The sequence below is a fragment of the Oreochromis aureus genome, linkage group 17, assembly GCF_013358895.1.
Source record: "Oreochromis aureus strain Israel breed Guangdong linkage group 17, ZZ_aureus, whole genome shotgun sequence".
NCBI classification, from domain to species: Eukaryota; Metazoa; Chordata; class Actinopteri; order Cichliformes; family Cichlidae; genus Oreochromis; species Oreochromis aureus.
This window is the reverse complement of record NC_052958.1, coordinates 4,971,965-4,996,550: the sequence shown is the minus strand read 5'-3', so window position 1 is coordinate 4,996,550 and position 24,586 is coordinate 4,971,965. Positions and strand designations below refer to the sequence as shown.

The 24,586-nt window shown below is 40.6% G+C and overlaps 1 protein-coding gene across 1 annotated transcript in view; it reads right to left on the bottom strand.

The window, feature by feature from the left end:
- The window catches only part of LOC116334949 (copine-8), a 102,107-nt gene that overhangs the window by 47,079 nt on the left and 30,442 nt on the right, over positions 1–24,586 (bottom strand). Inside the window, exons 4-6 of the mRNA XM_031758509.2 lie at positions 23,120–23,223; positions 18,437–18,476; positions 12,301–12,377 (exon numbers count right to left, since the gene is read on the bottom strand). Of these exons, the coding sequence (XP_031614369.2) occupies positions 12,301–12,377; positions 18,437–18,476; positions 23,120–23,223 (221 nt within the window). The remainder of the gene's footprint in view (positions 1–12,300; positions 12,378–18,436; positions 18,477–23,119; positions 23,224–24,586) is intronic.

Sequence of the window (24,586 nt, the reverse complement as noted above, 5' to 3'; positions counted from 1 at the left end):
GCGAGTCCACACGTGAATCAGCGTCTGCTCCTGGGAAGGGCGCAGAAGCTGTAGCGAAGACTGGAAGGTGAGAATAGGTGATGCATGTTGGTGTGGGTGTTTTACGTGTAAGCGCTTTCTCTGCATAAACATCAAGGTTTTCAAGGTGAAGTCACTATTTACTGTACCTCCTCCTCCCAAACAAATATGCTCTTTAAACAGTCCCACTGCACACACACACACACACACACACACACACACACACACACACACACACACACACACACACACACACACACACACACACACAAGCACGACCAAAAACTTTCAGTGTTCTAGATTTTGGCACTGAAAAAGTTGAACTACACCTACATTTATTTAAATATGTAACAAAATGTGGGCTGAGAAAAGGCGACACATGCAACATAAACAACATATTACCACCTAATCAAGCCAACGTAACCCATGCATTAGCAAACAGAGCACAACTGCCATTTATGTGGAGTTTTCTTTCTGATCCTGGCAAATGCAAGTCAATCATTTACTCTCCTTCTAGCTCTGTGGACACCCACCCAGCTCCTCATGGATTTGCGGTTACTTGCTCTTGACTGCTTATTATGTCAGGCAACTTGTCGATAACTTTGAGTGTTAGCTGTTTGACGAGCCTGGAAATGTAGTGTTAGATTATCAGCGTTTGAAAGCTTTGCTGCACCTGGAAATGACTGAGATGAGAGGAAAATTATGGTCTGTAAGATGCTAAAACTCTCAGTAGGTTTGAGGGCTTCACGGAAAAACTAATAATAATAAATTCTTAATCATAAGGATTGCAGCAGAGAAATCTTCTGTTCTCCCTCGCTGGTGTAGTAAAAGCACGTTCTGTGTGCATGTGAGAAAGCGCAGGATGACATAATTTGACACAGATTTTGAAAGAACCTACATTTCTGACAAAGAGGAATGTGATGAGCTCCGCTATGAGACACTCACCTCTCTGGGAAAGACTCTCACAGTCATTAAGTCAGCTCAGAACGGGGGTCTAGGACCTCTGTGTGAATGTAATTCAAATAGTCCTTCTCTATTTCACTCTGGTCTTGTGCATAACGGGCCAAGAGTAAAAAGTTTTAGAAATGGATTTATCAGATCCTGCAACCTGAGATCCAATGGAACACCATATAGTTGTTTTAGAGACCATAAAATGTAAAAAAGAAAAAGAAATGTAAAATTAATATGTAGTTTTTCTTCTTTTTATCCAGGCAGCACATAGAAGTGGGTCTACACAAGATTGAGAGGACTGTAACAACGAGGATGAGGCAGACAGAATGATAAAAATGAAGCCCTGATTCATCCAAATGCAACAAATTTAATAATGTTTGCCACTACAGTCTCTTTGGCTGCTTGGACACCGGCAGTGATTCTTAGGAGGAGTTTAAAAACGCTAAACTGTAGCCCAGCAGCCGTATGATGAAACACTAAACACAATCTAAATAGGCTTGTATGTAGTCCAAACACAAGAATTCCAATAAGGAAAAGCTGGGAAAAACATCTTTACAGATGACATTAGCATAGAGATGAAGTGATCAGGAAGGATTAGAGCAACAGGGGGAAAAAAATCAATAAAGCAATACTGATCTAAAACAACAGTCTGCTTAAAATCCCAGTAAAGCCTCCAGCAGAAGTGACCTGATGAATTTTAAGTATGATTCACACGCTTTACTGTTTTGTTTCCGCATGAGCGATGATGCGGAACATGTACAAAGTAGTGTCTTTGGATTGTTAACATCCTCTTGTAAATGACTGATATCTGAATCGCTGACTGCAATTATGCATGTCTGCTCAAGCACACATGAACAAATAGCACTAATGATACCCAAAGAGGACTTGAGACACTCTGATTTCAGCAAATCAGAAGCCACAGAAAGACCCACAGTGTTCCCACTCACAGACCTGAGAAGGTTTTCAATGACTTATAGCTTACTCGCACCTAATGAACAACACAGCCAACAAAACTGCATTTCCATATTTCCACTTGACGTTGCGCCCCTTAATCTCATTTTCAGTAGTTTCAGAATAACATTTAACCGCTCTCAAGTCCCAGATATCCAAAATAATTACTTCATTTACATAGATTTCCTGCTCTTTGTGCTACGGTTTGACGGTGGCAGCATGAAGAATAAAAGCAGAGCAGAGGGTTGTTGGCAAATTGGACATAAAAGAAGAGCTAAGCTAATTAAAAATGTTGAGCTGTGTGGGTTCCAGTCAACTACAAAATAGAGCATCATCAACCTTCATCAACACCTCTGTTAAATCATTTACTGGCTTTAAATAATGATTCAGCTTCAGTACACAAGTCCCATTATTTTAGGCTATTTCATAATGACACCTTACTACTTTGCAAAGAGGAAAAGCAGGATTTGATATACAAATATTCACAGCATAGTTACAGATGTAACTTTAAAACATGCCTGTATCTATAAAGTGTTAAACTAGCACTACACATTAACTGTAAATAAGTACATCTTACTACGATGATTATAGTAATGTAACTCCTCCTAGACAAGATCACCAATCTGGATGAAACTTACTATATAAAATGCAAGTGTCCCTGATTATCAACATATATACATATAGCGCTCGGGATTCATTTTATGTGTAGTCGCAGATTTTAAAACCAGTCGCAACATTACGTGTACGTTAGGTTCATGCATACGTTGTTGTAAATACGTTTTGCTCAACTACAGGGCTGCCAAAAGTTTATAATAATAATACAGGTATACAGTATATAAATGTAATAAAACACTCGGCCTGAGCAGTTATTTACATGATTATTTGATTTAATGTACGTAAGTGATATTTTGAATTTACTGGGATCTGAATACCCAATAGTGGTGTGAAAAAGTGTTTGCCCGCTTCCTGATTTCCTATTTTTTTTACGTTTGTAACACTTGTTTCAGATCATCAAACAAATATTAGACAAGCAAACCCCAAATGCAGTTTCTACATCATCAAGACATTTATTATCAAGGGGGAAAACATGCAAACCTACAAAGGTCTGTGTGAAAAAGTGATTGCTCCCTAAAAGTAATAACTGACTCTATATGATCGCCAGGCTAATCACAAAACAGGTGGTTGAATTTTCTTTTCACACCTGTAGCTTCTGAATGTAAAGATACCTTAACAGCGGTTGAACAAACACAAGGTGATTCTTACATAGCGGTGAAAGTTTGTGTGTATTCATAATTTTTCCAGATGAGGAACAACATACAAACACTTCATCGCCTACCAGTTTCATATTATTGGTTTTGGGATTCAGCGTAACTGAGCTCACACGAGGTGGAACGATGGTGTAATAGAAGAAGGAAAACACAACACAAAGTTGTAAAACTCTCGATCACTGTCCATGCAGCCCATTTTACTTGTTGTTACCCTCTTACTCTCCATCGTGTCGTCTCACGGCAACAATACGCATGAGACACTCACACAGACACCCTCTATGATAAGTGCCCAGGATCGGTGTCGCTATGACAACTCTTCCGAGCTAGGTCTCCTCCGGCGGGACATCGAATTGGATTCCCGTGCTCGTTATTTTCCTAAATGCCTGCTCTCGCTCCACTATTTCTCAGAAAGCCGCGATCATTATTCTGACAGAAATAAAGTAATGCGCGGGTGGCAATCGAAAGGATTGCATAGTTACAATAGATGAATAATGTATCCCACAGTTGTGCCTTACATACAAACGCATACATGCACAGACACACGTGTGACAGATGTGATATAGAGTTGGAAGCTCAAACTCCTCCAGTACGATATGTATGAAAATGACAAATTAGCACAATATGGGTGAAACGACAGCGTATACTGATGCTCGTGTTTCCTGAAATCAAGTATAGCAACACAAAACAGTCTGTGTTTAAATGAATACACATCTCTGAGCTCTTTTTTAGTTTATCAAAAACACCTAAGCTGAAAAGCTCTTCAGGAGCATCTCTTCTTCTGCGTCTTCCTGCATTTGTGTGAGTGCGTCTATGTGTGAGGAAACGCTGTGAATCCTCTAATCAAGACACACGGATATGCAATCAGTGTCTGGCAAGAGACAGCTAATTAAGACTGGGCCACTTCTGGGCTGTACGGTGTAACGCACACGCATGCACGTGCACGTCACTTTCATTATATTCCCGACGAAGGTGGACTATCTGAATGAGACATCAGTTGTCATTATAAAAACATCAGGATCTGCCTATTCTTGGTCATGCCCCGACACGCAAAGAAACACAGTCGCGCACGCACTTTCATTGAAAAGAAAGCTCATAACTATAATTCTGCTTAACAAAAGGCACACTGACATCAAATCCATGTGACACCAAAGGCAGATACACTTTCTTTTGTCCTTTCTTACAAATGCTCACAATCAGGCTTGTATTCACAGCTATCAGCCTCTGAGTGTGTGTGTGCATGTCTTGGTTCACTTGTATTTAAAATTGTAGACTACTTGGCTCTTCCATAGTTCATCGGGGCTTCTCTGTGACCCTCTTCCCACTTACAATGAACACCGAGATCTTCTTTGTGGGAACAAAACTGTCAAAAAGAGCATGAGCAAGTGTGTGAGCAAGACAGAAATAGAGAGTTCTGGAAAGAAAAGAGCAAAGGGGAAGAAAAAAAGTACAAAGTGATAAAACTGCCTTGTTGATTATTCAAAAATATTCAGGAAGCAACAGGATCGGTGCTTCAAATGAAAATGGTGTTAGTAATAAAGTCATGATATTTATGAAATCAGGGGTAGTCTCATGCTAATTTTAACCAACAATAAGACTAACAGTCTCATTAATTTATGGAGTTAAAGGTCAGGAAAAGTTATTGAGGGATTTACTGGCTTCAACATGTAACTCCTGTTTAATAAAAAGAAAATTAAAATTGAAGTAAATCGAATCAAACTTTTAAGTCCAAATAAGCCTGACATGATCTATAATATCTTTGCCATATTATAAAAGAGTTTGACATTTAGAGAAATGCACATATTGTTAGGTTCCCTGGGTTTTAGTCCCAGTGTTTTGAGTTTTTGCGTTACTTTATGTATTTCCTGGTTTTTCTATAAACTGATATTCTAAAGTTTAGTTTCTCATTTAGTTCTGTTCTGCGTTTTATGTTGTGAGTCCTTTATGTATTCCTGTCTCCCTTGTGTTCCTGTTTCAGGTCTAGTTCCATCTCTGGATTTTGTCTCTGGCAGAGATGGGCAGCAATGCGTAATCCAATTACTTTTTTCAAGTAACGAGTAAGGTATTACTATTGCAAAAAAAAGTCATGAGATTACTGGTACTTTCCCATAACCAGGCTGCGTTACTGCGTTACCAAACCGTGATTTTGTTTGTGAGAGTGTCTCATGACAATGACGTACGAGTGTGCGACGTCTGTGGCAGCAACAGACGTGTGTGGATCAATAATGGATAATATGGAGAGCGGGAGAGAGGACGACCATGTGGTGTTTAAAGTTTGGAAGTACTGACATTACTTTGAGTTTGATTCTGTAAAATGTGACAGAAACATTAGCGTCTGCTCTACACTCTGCGTGGGAAGAAAACTTATTTTTACAGCGAAAAATTTCACTTCAAATCTGAGCGAGCAGCGAGCACAGCGGTCCCCAATCTTTTTGCGCCACGGGCCGGTTTATGTCCGACAATATTTTCACGGACCGGCCTTTAAGGTGTCGTGGATAAATACAACAAAATCAAACCAGTACTGGTACCAAAAAACAGAAGATTCACTCATAACACACGGGAAAAGACCCAGGGAAACAGAGTTAATGATAAAAACAATAAAAACCCTGAAAACCATAAATTTCACAGCTCTCGCGGTCTGGTACCAAACGGCCCCGGTACCAGGGGTTGGGGACCGCTGACCTAGCACACTACCACAGGAATATGAAATTCACAGAGAAACCCCCAGCTACCCCCACTGACATGACCGCTGCGGCAGTGGGCAAACCTCCACCCGCCCCACTCCTGCTAAACAGGTGAAAATAGATTTAAGCTGTGTTTTTTGCTGTGTTTTACTTGCATCTTTTTGAAAGAGTGTAAACACAAAACATTTTATTTTATACGCTGGAATATGCAGAAAACAGATTTAAATGTTAAAGAATTTCTTCAAGTCAAAGACTGTTGCACATGATTACATTTTTGCTTGATGCAATGTGCATAAAATTAAAATTTTAAAACTAATAAAACAATTTTAAAAAGAGACTGTTTTCATTTGATTCAATTTTATATGATGCATACTGGCAAAAATTAGAATTGGGCTGAAAGGTCTACTGCTTTACTACGTAACTGGTGACTAATTACTATTTTCAAGTAACTTGACCAACACTGGTCTCTGTTCCCTTTGTGTCAGTTTTGTGGTCATCTAGTGATTCTGGTTTTAGACCTTAGTTTCTCTGCTCTGGGTTCAACTCTGGTTTATTGGGTTTTGTGTCATTCCTCGTTATAATGATCATGTTTCCCTTGTATTCTCTTTGTCTAAGTAATGATCTGCTTGTGATTCCAGGTTTTGTTACTTCATGTTGTACCTTAGTAATCTTTTTATTTTCTGGTTCTTCTCGGTTATGTGATATTCAGTCGTCATCCTCTACATCTGTATGTGTCCTGTCCCATCTCAGTGTCTACCTTTCAAGCCTCCATTTCTGTTTGCTTGTTAAGATCTTATATGTGGATCTGTCACCTGTTTAGTCATTTCCCGTGGTTTCCCATTCCAGCTATGTTTATTGTTCCCTTCAGTGGTCCCTGTCTGTTTCTCCAGTCTGTCCCTATGGCTGTCTGGGTCTCTGTCTCTGTGTTTGTTTCCTTTCTTATTTTGATAGTCTCTTGTCCCATGTGTGTTTGTTGAGTTTTGCTATCCTCGGTTCGCTAGTTGGATTCTGTCCCCCAGGTGTCTCCGTCTGTCCTTATCTCATGTGGGTGTTTAAGTCCTCAGTTTTCTTCTTTTCGTTGTTGCGTCGTGCCTTATTCTATGGTACTGTGTGTGCCTCAGTGTTTCCTGGGATGTGTTTCCTCCCTGAGTCTCTTTCCTATTGGATTACTTCGGAATTTGAGAAAAAAAAAAACCCAAAAACAAATAAAAAACCACTTTGGAATTTGTTATTTGAGACCAGCAAGCAATAAATGCTCATTTTGTGTCGTACTCATGAATCCCCTGCACTCCATCCTTTGGGTCCTAAACCTGCCTACCACATAACGTCAAATGACACCTACTGGGTTTTTATATCATATGTCCTTCATACAATAATAATGAAAAAGACGCAAATGAAACAGTGAATGCGATAAAAAATAAACTAAAACAAAAAACATTTTCAAACAATAAAAACTAAAGTGAAATAAGAAAATCCACTGTGGAAACTGTGAAACTAAAGTGAATTAAAAACAAAAAGACAAACTGCGATAACAATAAAAACAGATTAGAAAATACAAAACTATAATAACTCTGGCCATGATCATCAAAAGAGATGTTTTAAAAATAAAGTGCGAGACGTCGAAATGTCCTCAGCACGAATAGAGCGTTAATGTGTAAGTGCAACAATTAAGAATACAGACATTGTATTAATGTAACAATCGAAGATAAGTGTTCACAGACTGGCCATAGGTCAGATAGAGCCTGTGCCAGCAGAGGCCTCGGGCATCATTAATAAGGCCAACTGCAGTTGGGAACAAAGTGTTTTTGTGGTGAGAGGTTTTGGCTAAGATGGGCGGCAGGATATATTTCAAAAACACGATGTGCGAGGTGGGAGAGATCAGCCACAATGTTTCCTGCTCAGTGTCTTGGAGGTGTGCAGGTCCTGTAGAGAGAACAGGCAGCAGCTGATAACCCTCTCAGCAGAGAAGATGATAGTCTGCAATCTGCCCTTTGCTTGGCAGTTAAAGCAGGGTACCACATGGTGGCACAGGACGTGAGCATAGACTCAATTATGGGGGTGTAAAAGTGCACCATTATTGACTTTGGCAGGTTGAACTTCTTCAGTCTCTGCTGGGCTTTTGCCGAGACTACTGACTACTCAAGGTCCTGGATGATGATGGCTCCCAGGAAGCAGAAGGACAAAGTGTTAACTGCAGAGTCACACATGGTGATGGGAGACCCGCATTCCTTCTGGATGCCACAACAATCTTTGCTGTCACAGTGTGCCAAGTAGTTCTTTCTATACCTGATAAAGTCTGCAAGTGCAAAGGTAAGATAAAGAAATAAACAAATAAATACTAGCAGCATTTAACACTCACAGATCAAAATGTTCTTCAAAAAAGCATAAACTGCTTCCATACAAATACTTCTATCACATTTCACCGGTACGACAGCATGTACCGTCTAGTGTCTGTAGCTTCAAATTTGCTGTAATGCAAATATGAGAGTGTAAATATTCTCCAGAAGCCCCTGGCAAGAAAGCAAATTATAATCTTTTTGGAAATGTCAAGCTTTTCCATTAAATTGCTTTTGTTCTATTGAAATTAGAGGTAACATTTTTCTAATAATGGGCATCTCATGAAGTGTTTACGGCATGAATACGGAGCAAGGAGAGGCAGTGCTGCATAACATCTTTGGACAATTTACTCCAGTATGCATCAGTTTGTTTACATACGACCTGGTAATGAAATTTAAGTCAGAGCACTCATGTCAAAGTGTATGACATTGGAGAAGGGCTCACGAGGTCTAAGAACCAGGAAATGGATTCAGAGGTTTGTTAGGAGGGTAGCGGGAGGCTCGTTAGTTAGGGTAGGTTGTCCAATAATCAGAAACTGACTGAGGCGGAGCAGAGTGGACGTGGGTGAGAGGCAGAGGTGATAAACTTTGTTCTACGTTTACATTAATTATTTAAAATGTGTTTCTTATGTTTTTGTAGCCAGCAGTGAGGTCAGTTTTAAAATGAAGGCAATCAGCTGTTCAATCTGTTTCACAGTGAGCGCGTTTTATACCGTCTAATACCACACGTTACCCCAATTAATTTGTGCTTTTCATATTGTTATGAAATCTTAGGCAAGAAAATAGTTGTTATCAGTTTTTTTTGTACGCTTTATTAGTTTACTCAAATGTGCATTTTAACTTTAAGATCTAAATAATAAAAAATTAATGTTAAATACTTGTTTTGTCTGCTCTTAAAATGAGAAGAAATAGATGAAAATGAACGTGACTTCTTCAAGAAATTACACTTTTGCCATTACTGCTGTTAAAGTGGCCCCTCCTGATGGTTCTAGTGTAAAGCTACAATCATTATTATTACAGTAATTATATTTTATGATAACCTCTAGCACATATACGATGAGTTAGGAAAACTCTAAAGAAGGAGGAAAAAAAGGCATGTTGTCCACTTATGGTCACTGATTAAATGTATTCATTATTATTAAAGGTTTGGAGCTCTCTTTATAGATATATTACCCTCTCTTGATACTGTAAGCGTGTACTGAACTTCCAAATGTGTCTGTCTTTCTTCTCATTGGCAGCAGTTTGTTTGCACACAAGCAGAAGCTGCACCTACACAGTTCATCTGTTTCAGCTGTTTGCAATATGGCGGGTGAATAGTGCTAAGTTAGCCGAATGCTACGTTAACCATGTGCCTCACCATTGCTGCACTTGATGATGCGTTTTGCTTCTTGTTGCTGGTTACTCTAAGTGTCTCTCTCACACACCCACGTGCACACACTCCTAAATGCCCACTGGAGTTACACTGAACAATGCAAGATGTTAAAATTGTTAAGCCCCTCCCCCACCTCCTCCGCCTGTCATGTCAGGCTGCAGGTGTGTGCCTGACTGTCACTTACACCCACGCACATATATAAATACAGACACAACCTCCAGAGCCAGAGAACAGCTGTGGGTCCTGCCCCTTCATTTTTAATGAATGTTGACAGTTTTCCTCATTCTGCACCAAATCACTCTTGACCTCTTATAAATGGTCGATATAGATGGCACATGTGAATGTAACAAACCTGTTTCATTCAGCGTTGATTGTTTTGCTTTTTTCTCATCTGCATATATTTGCAGAAGCGTGGCACAACATATGGAGAGTGAATGCCTTCAGGACCTAAAGCAACCAACCTCCACATTTTACACAGCCCTGAATATCAAAGAAAGAACTCAATTCACACCTCATAATTTAACTTTTCTTCCACAAACTGCTTTTGTGATAACCGAGGCACACTTTGCATTTGATGTACTCGAGTAGCAAAACAAAGGAGGAGGAGTAACATCTCTATTCCTCAACCGGTTTTAACAAAATGTTTACAAAAGAACAGGCGCTGAATATTTCCCAATATACACATCCATTCGTGGCGCAGCTGCAGGGGAGTCTGACACACCGGAGCTCCATCAGCTCATCACGCCTCCCCTGTATAAAACGTGCTGGGACCTGAGGTTGGGGTTGTTGTTGTTGTGTGTGGGACACAGCTGAAAAGCTGCGGCCGTCTGTTGGAGAACAGCAACCGGAATAAAAAGTGTTAAAGGTGTGAACTATGTGGTCGGGTCCGTCATTCATGCCACAGTGGTGCCGAAACCCAGGAGGTGGCATGGCGGAACCACGACCAGGCCAGCAGTGGAGGCACTGGCCCGAATAGCGGGCGAGTTCGCGGCCATGCAGAGGGAGCAGGTGGAGAGGCGGAACAGCTGCAGGACCGGTGTGAGCGTGGGATGCAGCTGATAATGAGTCAGGCAGCTTGATTCGGTTCCTGGCCGACCCCACGTGTTATGGAGGTCACTGCGTGGGAGGAACCTGCCCAGGCCAGGTCGGAGGTCTGCGTGCCGTCTGGACCAGCTCATAACAAACCAGAGGTCCGCACCCCGAACCGACCTGCCCAGGCTGAGCCGGGGATCAGAGCGCAGGAGGAACCTGCTCTGCCAGAGCTGGTGGACAGTGCGCGGGGAGGAACTGTTCTGCCTGACTCGGAGGTCGCCATGCCGTCCAGTCCAGGGGCATCCTCACCAGAGGCCAGCGCGCTGTCTTGACCTGCCTCGGTTCCACCAGAGGACAAGATGCTGTGTGGTCTTGTGTGGCTGTATGGCTGCCTGCCAAGCCGCCTGTGAGCCCCGGCTCATCACGTCTGCCGCTGGACCCGCGGTCGACCCCGGACCCACCTCGTCACCGTCGCTGGTGACGAGGTGGGCCCCCTGGTCAGGTGCGTCATTCATGCCACATGGACGAGAAAAATGAGAACTTTTATTGCGGCTAGTTTCTTACACCACTTCATAGGATTGTTTGAGGGTTAAGAGTTGCTTCTGAGGCAAAATTATTTTAAGGGGCTCATCTTGTCCCCAGAAATATAGCCAAGCAAACATTTTTGTGTGTGTGCAAATGTAAATAATGAAGAGAAATGTGGAAGCAGGAGTTCCTGGAGTTGAGCTTTCAGATGAGACAACATAGTTTTGCACTCACTTTCTCTCTCGCTCTGTGTGTGTCTGAACTATATGTGTGGACCACTCCAAAGACGTGCACTCTTTATATCTCTGTCTTTCCTTCCTTCCCTCTCCATGGGAAACCTGCCTCTGCAATCACCATGGCGATTCCTACTCAACAGGATGACAGTTTTGCTTTGATGTGAAGAGAAGATATGAAGCACACACACACACACACACACACACACACACACACACACACACACACACACACACACACACACACACACACACACACACACACAGGTTGCCAGGTTCTTGACAATGTTCCCTGTTATTTCTCCCCTTAAGAACGCTCTTTGCAGATCTAAAGCCTCATCGACGCTTCAAATGAACAAGCTAATTGGATTAAAGAGACACAATTGAGAGAAAGCCAAGTGGGCTTTCTCATGAGAGAGAAAATATGTAAATAAGAGGAGGCCACTAGAGCAGCATTGTGGACACGAGTGATAAAGAACCATAACAAGACTGAATTAACTGCTTACAAATACAATAACGATAACACGAGGATGAATAAAAACAATGCAGATTTATTTGTTAATGTGACAGCGGTAATCAATTAGCCCCTGTGTCTGTCAATAATCAACAATGTATTAAAAAAACAAGCAAATTAGCAAATTAGCCCAGGGAAATACAATGTGAAGAGACACAAAGATTTGCTCTCGCTCATCTAGTTTGAAGAGTCAAGAGTTCAAGCTAAATATGTCATTTCTCCATTTCTCTCTGATAAAAACATCTTTATGGTGTTTTTGTGAATCCGGGCTGATGCCACTATCATCAGGCCTGACTAAAATTTGCAGACTGTGGATATAACCCTGCTAGTGCCCCTATAGTTCATGCAACTTTTGGTCAGATACTCATTGAGATGTCTGCACACTTTTTTCTGCTACAGCTATCTGAGCTCCTACTCACCCAAGAGGTTTTTCCAAGCGACTGCCCAACGATCCGACTATCTCTCCCAGAGTACAGTGGGCTTGGCCGAGAAAGTCCTGCAGAGTCAAGGAGAAAGAAGTGAGCCAACACATGTTTTTTGTCATTCAGACATAGCATTACTCACAAACCTGACCTGCTGATCAATACAGAGTCCAACCCCAAAGGCCCAAGTCTTTTCAAATACCACTACCTTCACCTTTGATAGATCATATTAGCAAGAAGAGACTGAGCCTTCCTCCCACCAGCCCTCACACCTGCCCCAGTGTGCTCCTCCACTTCCCTGGGAAATTAAACTGCCTTCACATATTGAAGCCTTACAGCTGATACTGAGAGAGCCAGGGACATGAGTGCACCCGTAGCATCCTAGAAACCTCGTGGATTTAAAACAATGACAAGTTGCTTTTCGGTGTCAAAAATGACAAGCATTCAGAAAACAAAACACCCATAAAACACAAATTTCTCCCATATAAATATATCTAAATATGGATTATAGAAACATGCCTTCTTCGTGGGTCTTTAACTGGGGGTTAGATCATTTGTCTTTGTTAGATAGTATCTCTAATATCTGACCAGAGCAGCTCCAAACACCACTAACATATCGGATTCTCTTTGGTCCATTGATTAGCCTCTCAGCTTTATCTCTTCCCATCTATCTCATCACAATTACATTCCTGCAGCCACACAGTGTCAGTCTGCTATGAACATATTTGTTTTGGTGGAAACGCATGCCGAAATTAGACCAAAATAATAATAATGATAATAATTTCCATCCACCATGTAGAGGTGAACCCGTAAATGCACAAATTACCTAGCAACTGTGGCTGCTGCCTACATGAGGTCCATCTGAGAACTGGCTATATGCAACTAATGGCTAAATATATAACAGCATGAGCTAGAAAAAGATTTAATGAGAAAAATAGCTATGTGGGTGTAGCCTCTTTCAGCACTTTTACAGAAAGAAATGAACTATTTTATGAGATCCAAAGAACAAGGGAATGTGAGCAGATGAATCTAAATCTACATCTTTAAAAGGATTATAACCATTCTGGGGGCGTATCTCATGGCTTTCTAAAGCTCATATATATACAATTTGACGAGACTGTGTTATGACCAGTTTTATCACCTGCAGTATTGGAAGATAACTAGAGGGAATTAGCTATTAGCTATTTAATTCTGGCAAGTTTCCTGCTGTTTAAAAGTTTTAGGCTTGAAACTCTGTTGACTTATAGGCTCAACTGTCACTGTGGGCTTTCAGGTTTCTTGATTTCTTATCGATACACAATCGGTGGCTTTACAATAAAAAACAACGCATGTTTATGTAAAAAAAAAAAAAAAACATAGGAAAGAGGAAATATACCATAATAGCGAATTTAAGGCAGTAAGCCAGTAAAATACTATGTTAGATAATAATTAGCAATTACTAAACTAAAAAACAGCTCAAATCAAATGAGAAGGGGAAGTTTTGCTGATGGATCATTGCACAGAGAAATCTGCCTCAGCTAAAAGATCTAGAAGATGAGCCTTGTTTAAAAGAAGGACACTGTTCATATGCTTTTCCATCTGGTGATATGAAGCTTGAAATTCTTCTCTGCAGTTTATATTTAAACTATTTCTTGTAAATGATCAGTAAGCAAATTAAAACAATGAAGAGTACCAGTGCTTGTTTCTGCTACTGTACATTGCAGATGTGGTACTAATGCAGTTTTACTATTGAAACAATTAAATATCCCATGATATTGAACTGAAAACTTGGCTATTTGTTATGATTTTTAAACCAAAGCCTAAATATTAAATATATTTCTTTTAGCACTGAAATTTTTAGTAGCTACCTCTTACATTAAAAAAAAAAGCCAATCAAAAAGCACACGATGTCAATATACTGTACTTATTGTACAAAAGATATCCTATTTTTAGGGGAACATGTTTCAAATTTGGTTAATCTCATATGGAACGACCCAGATATATGGATAAAAACTGTACTGTTTTATTTCATCCTTACTCTACTTTTGCTTCTATATGCCACACTAGTTCTCACCCAGGTCCCAGCTGAGTCCGCAGCCTACAGCTCCCAATGTTAAAACACCATCTAATGGGTTAGCTCTCCGGCTTCCCCCATAGGACCTGCACCAAGGCTGCTGTCTCTGCCTGTATGAGATTATTGATTTCAAACGAGTGAGCCGAGGGGGAGCAAATCCAGAGCAGGAGGGAAAAGAGAAGAGTGAGAGAACAAGCGTATGGCAATGAAATGGGATAAAAAGGTGACAGAATGTCATACGGAGAGGAAAAGAAAAGAGAAACAGCTAGGGGCAGCACAAGAGGAAATAATTGCATCCAGAGAGACATCAAACCCAATAAAATAAGAAAAGAAATATCCTGAAGGGAAATATTAAGCGACTAAACCTGCATTGGAGACTGTGTTTTGCACTGTAGCACCCAATTTATCTCCTTTTATTTCATACACTTGTCATATAAACGCCAGCAGTACATTTGCAGTCTTTATAAATGTGAGCAATCAATTTTAGAAACGATGTTCAGCAAAACAGTAAGTTATAAGGTAAAGTATATGTTTTTTTGTTGCTTTTTTTTAAAGGTCAAAACATAAAACACAATTACTGTGGCTCTGCATTAAAATCAGTGTGACTGTTGTACTTCCATTTGCGCCTATTTAGCCGGAGGCCACATTATGATAACGCACAGCAGTTTGTTGTAATTTAGAAATGGTTCAATAAAATCTACTTCCTTTCAACAGGTGCATGGAGCCTTAATGAAGGTGAAATATAAGCCTGGGTACAATGCCTCCACAAAGGTTCCAATTACAGCTATTATAGGGCTGAAGAAATACCATAAAAAAAGAAAATATATTATTTTGACAAACAGTGTTGCTAGAGGGGGAAAGCAGTCCACATGTCCTCAGGCATTTGTTATTCTTAATCAAATAGAACAGAGGACGCATTGGCATTTAGATGGAGTTCAGTACACAATGCTCCATTTGAAGTGTACAAAAATGCTAACATTATTTCTTCTTCTTTTGTTTTTTACGTCACCATAAAGGGTATGTGTCTGGAATATGCTACGCAGGCAGACTTGTTAAGCTGGATACTAAACGCCACGCAATGATAAGCGCTAATGGCTTGAGTGTTTCACCTTGGGGAAAAGCAACATTGGCTGTTTGCAGCTGTGCTCAGAGGTAGACTTTGACACAAAAGTCAAGTGAGTGAAGGTTGAAAAGCAAACAAACTTTCCAAAAAATATAATGTGAAACAAAAGAGTCGGTCAGAGTGTGTAAGACTGTGGTCTGCTTTCACCTGCTGTTTGGTTACAGTTGGAGAAAACAAATAGTTGGTTAAATTGAATTAAAGACTGTGGATAACCTTTTATAATCTTTAAAACATGAGATCTACTCTTAAAATGCTCAACTATTCTACATTACTGGACTGATGAGTTCCTAATATAAAGTTTAGTTAAAAACTATCCCCCCCTTCCTGATTTCTTAGATTTTTTTCCATGTTTGTCACACTTAAATGTTTCAGATCATCAAACAAATTTAAATATCAGAAAAATATGATAAAAGAAAATACAAAATATTTTTTTTTTAATTATTATTTCATTTATTATGAGAAAAAAAACTATTCCAACTTACCTGGCCACATGTGAAAGACTAATTACCCCCTAAACCTGATAACAGGTTGTGCCACCCTTCAGCAAGGAATGCAATCAAGCGTTAACCGTCAGTGAGTTGGAGAAATTTTGGTCTACTCTTCCGTTCAGTCGAGTTGGAGAGTTTGAGCGGGGAACTCAAGGGTTAGAACAAGTTACCCACTGATCAGAAGGTTGGTGGTTCAATCCCTGGCTGCTCCATCTGTATGCCAAATATCCTTGTGCAAGATACTGAACTCCAAGTTGCTCACCGATGCAATCATAGGAGTGTGAATGTTAGAAAGCACTTAAGCATAGAAAAAAAGTGCTTGTATAAATGGATGAAGGAGCCAAGGTGTATGAAGCACTTTGAGTGCTCAGGTAGAGTAGAAAAGTGCTATTTAAGAACCAGTTCATTTACTCCTTTGAGTCATTCAGAGGTGGACTTGGTCTATTTTGGATCATTGTCCTGCAGCATAACCCAAATGTGCTTCATCGAATCTGTTCTGAAACATGTAAGTGTGACAAACACAGCAACGTGTGGTTATGGTAAGTCCCTTCAAAGCAGTAAACAAAAACTGGCAAATGGGAAGAAAGCACTGAACAGCTGTGTGTTATGGACACTGACTGAAAAAGGAGAAAAGACAGCTGTGTAAAAATGATATCCACTCTGTCATCCTCAGCTCCTGTTTTTACTGCCGTCCATCATTTTCAGTGCTGCTGTGACTTTCTGTGACTTGGATAGTCAGGTTCACGTCATTGTCCTGTTACTAGAGCAACCACCATGCTCAAACGTGTCTAAGATATCACCACAGAGCTGATATTATAAGTACAGGTGTGTGCAAACAAGATTACACTGAAACCCATGCATGAGATATATACACACACAGTGAATCTCACTAAATGGATCAAAATGATGCATGTAAACAGCTGGTTCTTAAATCACTTGTTAAAGTGCAGAAAAACCCAATAATCATATCACCCTCTATGAGCAAGCACTTTGGCGACAGTGGGAAGGAAAAACTCCCTTTTAACAGGAAGAATCCCCCGGCAGAAAAAATGTACACACGCATCTGAATATGTGAATATCAAGATTTTTAATGCCAATTCTCTTGTCAGCTTATATTGCTATTTATAGACTTTGGTAAACAGTCCATGTAGACAGCCATTTCTTAAAACCTTTGCTGTGTTTGTTTTTTTTATTATGCATTCAACTGTCACTTTCCTGGGCACACCTGTTCAATTGCTTGTTAAGGTAAAGATGCAATCAGCAGAAATTCAATGCATTTAGATGTGTAGACATGGTCAAAGTAAGCATATGAAAGGGGAATACAGGTGATTTAAGTGACTTTAAAAGCTGCACAGCAGTTGGTTCCAGGTGTGAGTGTTTCAGAAACTGCTGTTCTACTGGGATTTCCCCACACAACCATCACTGGGGTTTACAGAGAAGGGTGAGAAAACAAACTATGAGTTGGTCCCTTGTTGTGCCAGAGGTCAGAGGAGCTTGTTACAAAGTATCCAGAAGAGCATCTCTGACTTTGATGCAGAAGAGCACACTGGGTACCACTTCTATCAGCTAAGAACAGGAAACTGAGGATACAGTTTGCATAGGCTCACCAAATTTGGACAATAGAAGCTTAAAAGAAACATTGCCTGGTCTGATGAGTCTTGTTATCTGCTGTGAGTTTTACATGGCGGGCTCAAAATCTGGCATGAACAACATGAAAGCATGGCTCCATCCTGCCCTGTATAAACAGTTCATCCTGTGCTGGTGATATAATGGTGTGGGGGATATTTTTCTGGCACCCTCTGAACCCCTTAGTATTTACCGAGCACAATTTCAACTCCATAGCCTGAGTACCGTTACTGACCTTGGCCATCCAGCAACACTTATGACCACAGCGTACCAATTTTCTGATGGCTGCTACCAGCAGGATAACACAGCATATCACAAAGCTCAGATTACCTCAAACTGGTTTATTGAACATTACAATAAGTACATTGTACTCAAATGGCCTCTACAGTCATCAGATCTCAATCCAATAGAGCACCTTGGGGATGTGGTGAAATGGGAGATTTGCATTATGGATCTGCTGCAACAGTGTGATGCTGTTATGTCAATATGGAATAAAATCTGTGAGGAATTGTTTAATTTATGCCACTAAGAATTAAAGCTCCATGTCCGAGCAAGCTGTACCTAACATAAGGGCTACATTTGTTCATCGGCATAAAGACATATTCAGACCAAACGAAATGGAAACTGAATGGTACAACTCCAGCTGGCAAGTTCCTGAATTTTAAATACTTTCGATTTGCACCGACACATATTTGCCTTTATTTATTATGTATTGAACACACCACAAGTCAGCAGGCTAATGACTGGAGTACTCTTATGTGGTTGAAAAAGAGTCTAATGACAGGTAATGACATGTTCAGCATTTACATTCGCAAAAACACAAAACAATACACAAGCACTCACGTGTTTCGACAGGTTGGCACTCTTCGAATCGACATCATACCTGCAGAAAAAAACAAAAACACACTGTGAATGCATTACAGAGTGATGGAGGGTGACAGGAGCTCAGCTGGGAACACAAAAGGGATTACAGAGAGGGTAAATCAGTAATGGGGTTAAGCATCTTGTCATGCAGAATCTCAACGGAGGCTCTGGGAATTCACTTCCCAGCTTTGCAGGATAACAGACATCGTCTATTAAAATGACACTAAATGGACTAATTGGCAGTCACACGTATAGCTGCGAGGCCACACATGTGAACGACTGAAACAGAAACGCTGAAATACTGACTTGCTGAGTGAAGAAGTCTGTCCTCGTTTGTTTTCATCTCTTTTCATTACTGTCACACACGTCTGAACAGTACTCACAACTCTTATTCCTCAGTTTCACCTGGCGACCTCTTAAACATACAATATTTGCAGCGAGACAAACTTCTCCAGAAATAGCCCCTCCAGCTCTGAAGAATGGGAGGCAATCAGGCAACCCATTCACTCAGCAATCTGAGGTCATTTCACAGCTCAGGTCATTTCACCCACCACTAAATATGGATTGGCCTCTGCTGGGTAATACAGTGGGGGAGAAATGCTAGGCAATTTAGTTACTTCACATGGATGTTAAGGGTGATGTACAGTATATCCTGTGTGTGGCAGGATTCTCTTTTAATCCAAATCCAAGACAGAACTAATATTTAAAATGTCCCATTTCAACTCCGTGGGACATGGGACGTGGTTTATGTCTAAGATTTTATCTTTTTAGCTGTTTAGAATGATATCGGTATATGCCTCTTAGCTTAGGGACGTGTAAAATTAAAGACATATATCAGTGCACTGTTTTTCACAGTGAGCCCTGTGGAACATAATGCACTATCATAATTCATAGTGAGAGGACATACTGTAGTATTTCATAACCTCTGCTCTGTAACTGTTTTGTTTTCATAGAGATCTCACTCCCATAAGCCTGAGGGAGTAAACATTCTTTCATCTGTTATCATCTCAGACAGCGTTACCCTTTGCAGGCCAGCAGGACCAGCGACATACAGTCGTTGATGAGAGGAGCAGCAAGGCTGCACGCACACATCCGGATACTGTAGACACTGTTTGAAAGACAGGCGTAGCTTTTGAGGTTTAAACCTGTACTATTTCTAATGGCCAGCTGAGGTCAACTTCTATAGTTGGAACGTCTCATTATATAAAAGCAGGGCTCGCAAAATTTCAAAATCTCTGGTAGCCCTTCGGGCAGGCACTCTTCAGTTTTAGCCCAAAATAAATTTAAGTAGCCCGAATAAAAAAGAGACCAATTTTTTAATGTTCTGTTTCCGTTACAATATTATACATTAAAGTATAATATTGTAACGGAAACAAATTTATCAGAAAATTGTTAAAATACAAATCACAACAACTGTATAAAAATCACAGTCATCAACTCAAATACTTGTTTCTAATTGAACAGAAATTTCTATGAACTTGTAAGAACTGTGTAGAACATGAATCAGTCTGTGTCAGATCCTGAATCTGAAATTTCCACTGAAGTCAAGGGTAAGAGGTAAGGGGAACCAAGATCGAGGCCATTTGCTTTTTGAAGTTTGCAAAAACTGCTAAATTTGGCCAATGGTGGTTCACTCTTTGCAACATAGCACGCTTTTGAAAGATTTTCAGGACTTCTGCTTCTGCTTGGTTTATTTTTGCAATTGCTGTTTGTTCTGGGAAAGATATTGCAGACTGGGCAATAATGCATTTCTTGCATTTCTCATGGGTTCTGATGGGGTCTTTCTTCAAATTACTGGTCCCAGTTACAAAGGCGCTTGTCGACTCAAATGAAATGAAACTCACGACACACCTGGCAGAACATCATGTTATTTAGCTCGTCATATTCCAGCCACAGAAATTCTTTTGTCCATGAAACCAAAAAAGCTGAGCTTTCTTTTTGCCTCATAGTCTGATTTGTCATAACTTTTCCGTTTTGTGGTAGGCTTTTATTTGGCTGTGCCTTCTTCACCCTGACCTGTCTTATTTGGCTCAGCAGAACTAAAATACCGGCGTAAATCCTGCTGCTTTTACACACGTACTTACATAACGGTCAGCGATTCTCTGCGCAATCAACCTCTCACATGTTTAAGCTTGCTGCGGGAGATTTCACTTGTCACGTTTGAATAGTAGCTAATGAGTGATAAGATGATGTCAGAGGAATTGGTGCGCAATTAATCGTCACTCACCAATCAGTGCTGCCGCTCTCTACACACAGTTCGCACGATCGCAAAGTGAAAGTGAAAGCAAAAAACAAGCACAAATTCAAACGCGATTTCAATATGTCACATAATGACAGTGGCTCATCGATGCCAATAACATAATTACTCAGCTACATTTGCGAAAGAAAATGCAAAATCATTGACACATTTTTTCTTCCTATGATAGCCCGACGGGCAGGGCTGAGATGGATTTTGGTAGCCCGACTGGAAAAATCGCTAGCCCCGGGACGTCGGGCTAGCGATTTTGCGAGCCCTGAAAAGTCTTTTTGGGAAAAGGCATTATTCAACTTTCTTTGTTCCCAAAGGTTGTTTCTTGGTGTAAGACTGCAGTGTCCCTCAGACCAAAACCAAATCACATCAAGGCTGAGACAGTGAAGACACTCGAGACTTCAAGGCTTTAAGGCATGACTTTCACTCAATGGGAGCCATCACGGTGGCTATCTTTTATATACAGTCTATGATAGACACATTCACGAAAACAGGCACACATAGGAGTCTCACACACGGATGCACACACTGAATGATACTGAAAACGGAACATAACCTACTCGCAGACACACAAAAAGCCAGAGTTCTGTTTGTTTGTTTTCCTCAGATGTCCAGTTCCATTCAGAAAACCACTCAAGAGACACATAGTTATGCATTCATTCATTTATAATCGCGTAACCAATGAGCAGACATAGACGCAACACACAAACACAGATGTCCTTACATGTCCCCATCTTTCTATGAGATGTCATTCTTCTAATAGATTTAAACTCGCCCTCCTGATATTGCAAATACAGTAATAAGTGCTAATCCAAAACCTGCACACCTCTAATGTAAGAAAGCAACAGAAGAGAGGCGGGGAAGACATTAAAAAGTCTACATAGAGCCAATAAGGCATAAATTTAGCTTAAAGAACATTTGCTTAAGAAGCTTGGGTTGCAGTCATAAGCGGTAAACACCACTGACTCAGTTCCATTCATATATGCTCGTGCAGTAATAAGAGTAGTATACTTTGGATCATCGGAGTCTCTCCCATCATTCAGTTCATCTTCATTTCATCTGAAATACTACAACACTCAGTTAAATAACTGAGCCCTTCAAAGTCAGTAATATTCTTCATTAGTGCAAAACACAGAAAGTAACTCGTTTGTGTACACATGAAAATGTACACCGGGTTGTAACATGGTGTGGAAGACAAGTGGAGCAGCCGGACTAGGTATGAAAGGTTAAATCTGTCTATTCCTATATCACACCCACCATCCCCCCGAAACCCTGGTTGTTATGGCTACCCGCTAAACTGCACACGAACTCGCAAACACATGCACCCAGAAACACACACATTGTCACCATGGTCACACACACGCAGCATGTGGCAATGCACACACAAATTGCACGCATCAATTTGGGTTTTGTCTCTCCACCACAAGACCCTGTGACGCACCTCCTGTACGTATGAGCAACCAGTTGTACACATATGAGCTCAAGACATTACTCCTGGCGTAACGTGCAGCCGTAGTCAAGAGCAGATATGAAATAGAGAACACGTTTTTTTGGTTACAAAGTCACATTTGACGTCTTTGTGTGTGTCGACCTTGTTCTTTCCCTCCGTTTTGCTATCTATCATGAATCAACAAACATCGATGCAGACACACTAGCTCCTCTTCACAGGAGAACTTTGAGATCCCGGTGGTGCTGTCGCCATGGCTCCCTGCTTTATAGATTAGAATATAAATAATTCCCCTGTAATAAAATAAAGCCACTGAAAGCCCCATAATTCAGTAACAAATGTGACCTGAGAGCCACAGGAGATGGAGAATCCCCTCACCTAATCTAAGAACCTACAGATAGAATCTTTTGCCTCCATGGAAAGAAAGTAAAGAAGTATGAGACAGCTGTGCTCATAACACATGACTCAGTCATCAGGACATCACCACCAGAAGAGAATCAGAGCTGTGTACTAGTAATATATGAGGCAAGACAGTCTAAATCCATGCATTAGATACAGTATATAAAAACTGCAAACTATGGGCAACCGTGGCAATCTGCTAGGAACCAAAGCAATCACAAAGAGGCTTCTGGTGCAACACCCACCCACCTTTCAAAGGAGGTGTTGCTGCTGCTCCGACCTCCTACTTTCTTTGCTTAAGCAAGGAGGGGTGGAGAAGCCTCAGAACCATAGAGATGGAAATAACAATCATCTTTGTGACTAAATGGTAAAAAGAGCCACACTTACCACTTAGAATTTTTAATTTCAATACCTCTCAAAGCTCTCATGAAAGCCAAACCAATATTCAGTGAACCATAACATAATCCACATCCAGAGTCTTAAATGCAAGTTTAGGAACTAGTCATATCACAGTGATGCAGAAACACACACACACACACGCACACACGCACGTGTACATCTTACTTACAGGTCAAACCGGAGGTTCTGTCGCTCCTCAAAGAAGTAATCCAAAATGAATTTCCGAACAAAGTCTGGGTTTAGCGTGTTGTCAATCACCTCTGTTCTGCCAAACTAGACCAAAAAACGAAACAAAACAAAGATTAAGAGACAAACAGTTTGGAGATCATTCAACTTTTTACAATCTACAAGTTTACAATCTATAATATGTGAGTATACATTTCTGCAACTCGCCACGCTTAAAAGCTCTAACCTTGCCCAAATCACAGCTTTTACCAGCACTTTATGACGCTGCAGTGACTCGTGTAAATATTGTATCCACCTGCAGGTTTTTCCTCAGGAGACACATTAGGCGAGAGGCTTGTTACAGAAGATTATGTACAGCTTTAGTGTAATGAATCCACCGCAGCTGAAGTATCAAGTCAAATGGGGTCAGCTGGGTTCCGGTTTGGCATTTAACTCAGCCTGTTAATAATGCATGCAGATGACGGCTACTCAGATCTATGAATAACTGCGAACGATTGGTGCTGAAAGAATTGCCCCCTGATTTGCATTCATGAATATTTATTGTAAAATGCATTGGTAATGGGGGCTCGATCGTAATAAAACGTGCATGTGTTCTCTTAAAGTGGTGGCTGTGCGTTATTTCTACTAACTCTCGAGCACTACTGCATCACAAGCCTTTCAGTTTACACTGTAAATCTTCGTGTCATTTCCAGATACCTGAACTGTATACTAGCAGGCAGCATCATTAGCCTAGGCCTAATCAAAGAAACGACATTTGCACATTGAATTTCTTCCCTCACTGAATCACTAACACAACATGCCAGAAATGCCACAAACGCCGGACTGAAAACATTTGTATTGTTGCACTTTGCTATTGTATTCATGCCATAAATATTTTAGATACTGCAGTATGTTTATAAGTACTGTGAGCTGTATGTACCTACACAACACTTTAATATTTTCTACTTTCTTCGACAATATCCCGTAGCTACTTTGTATTTAAAAATACTTCCAGGACATTATTTTACTTTTTTTGTCTAAAATTACCAGCTGTTGGTCTTGGCGAATGATGCACTGCACTGATATACTGGTAGAGGTAAGGGTGCATACACTAATCAAGTGTTACCAGTAAATGTTACCTTTCTAACTTTTAAGCCACACCTGAAACTAACCAAACCTTAAACACTGTGCATAAAAGAATGGTTTTAATTGTTACGTGTCTGCAGGCTGCATGTTTTCTTTCCCTCTCCTTTTGTTTGCTAATCCCTTAGGTCGCAGACTGCAGGCTGATGTCAATCTGGGGATGTCCAACCAATTAGAGGAGGGAGACCCTGATTGGACAAACCAGGAGTGCACACCTTGATAAGGAGACTCACCTGTGGCTGGGGCGGCCTCTTCCCTCCTTTGAAATGTTTGGCTCATGTGTAAAGCTCCTCTGCTGTGTTTCTTTTGTTTGATGGTTGTGGTGGGA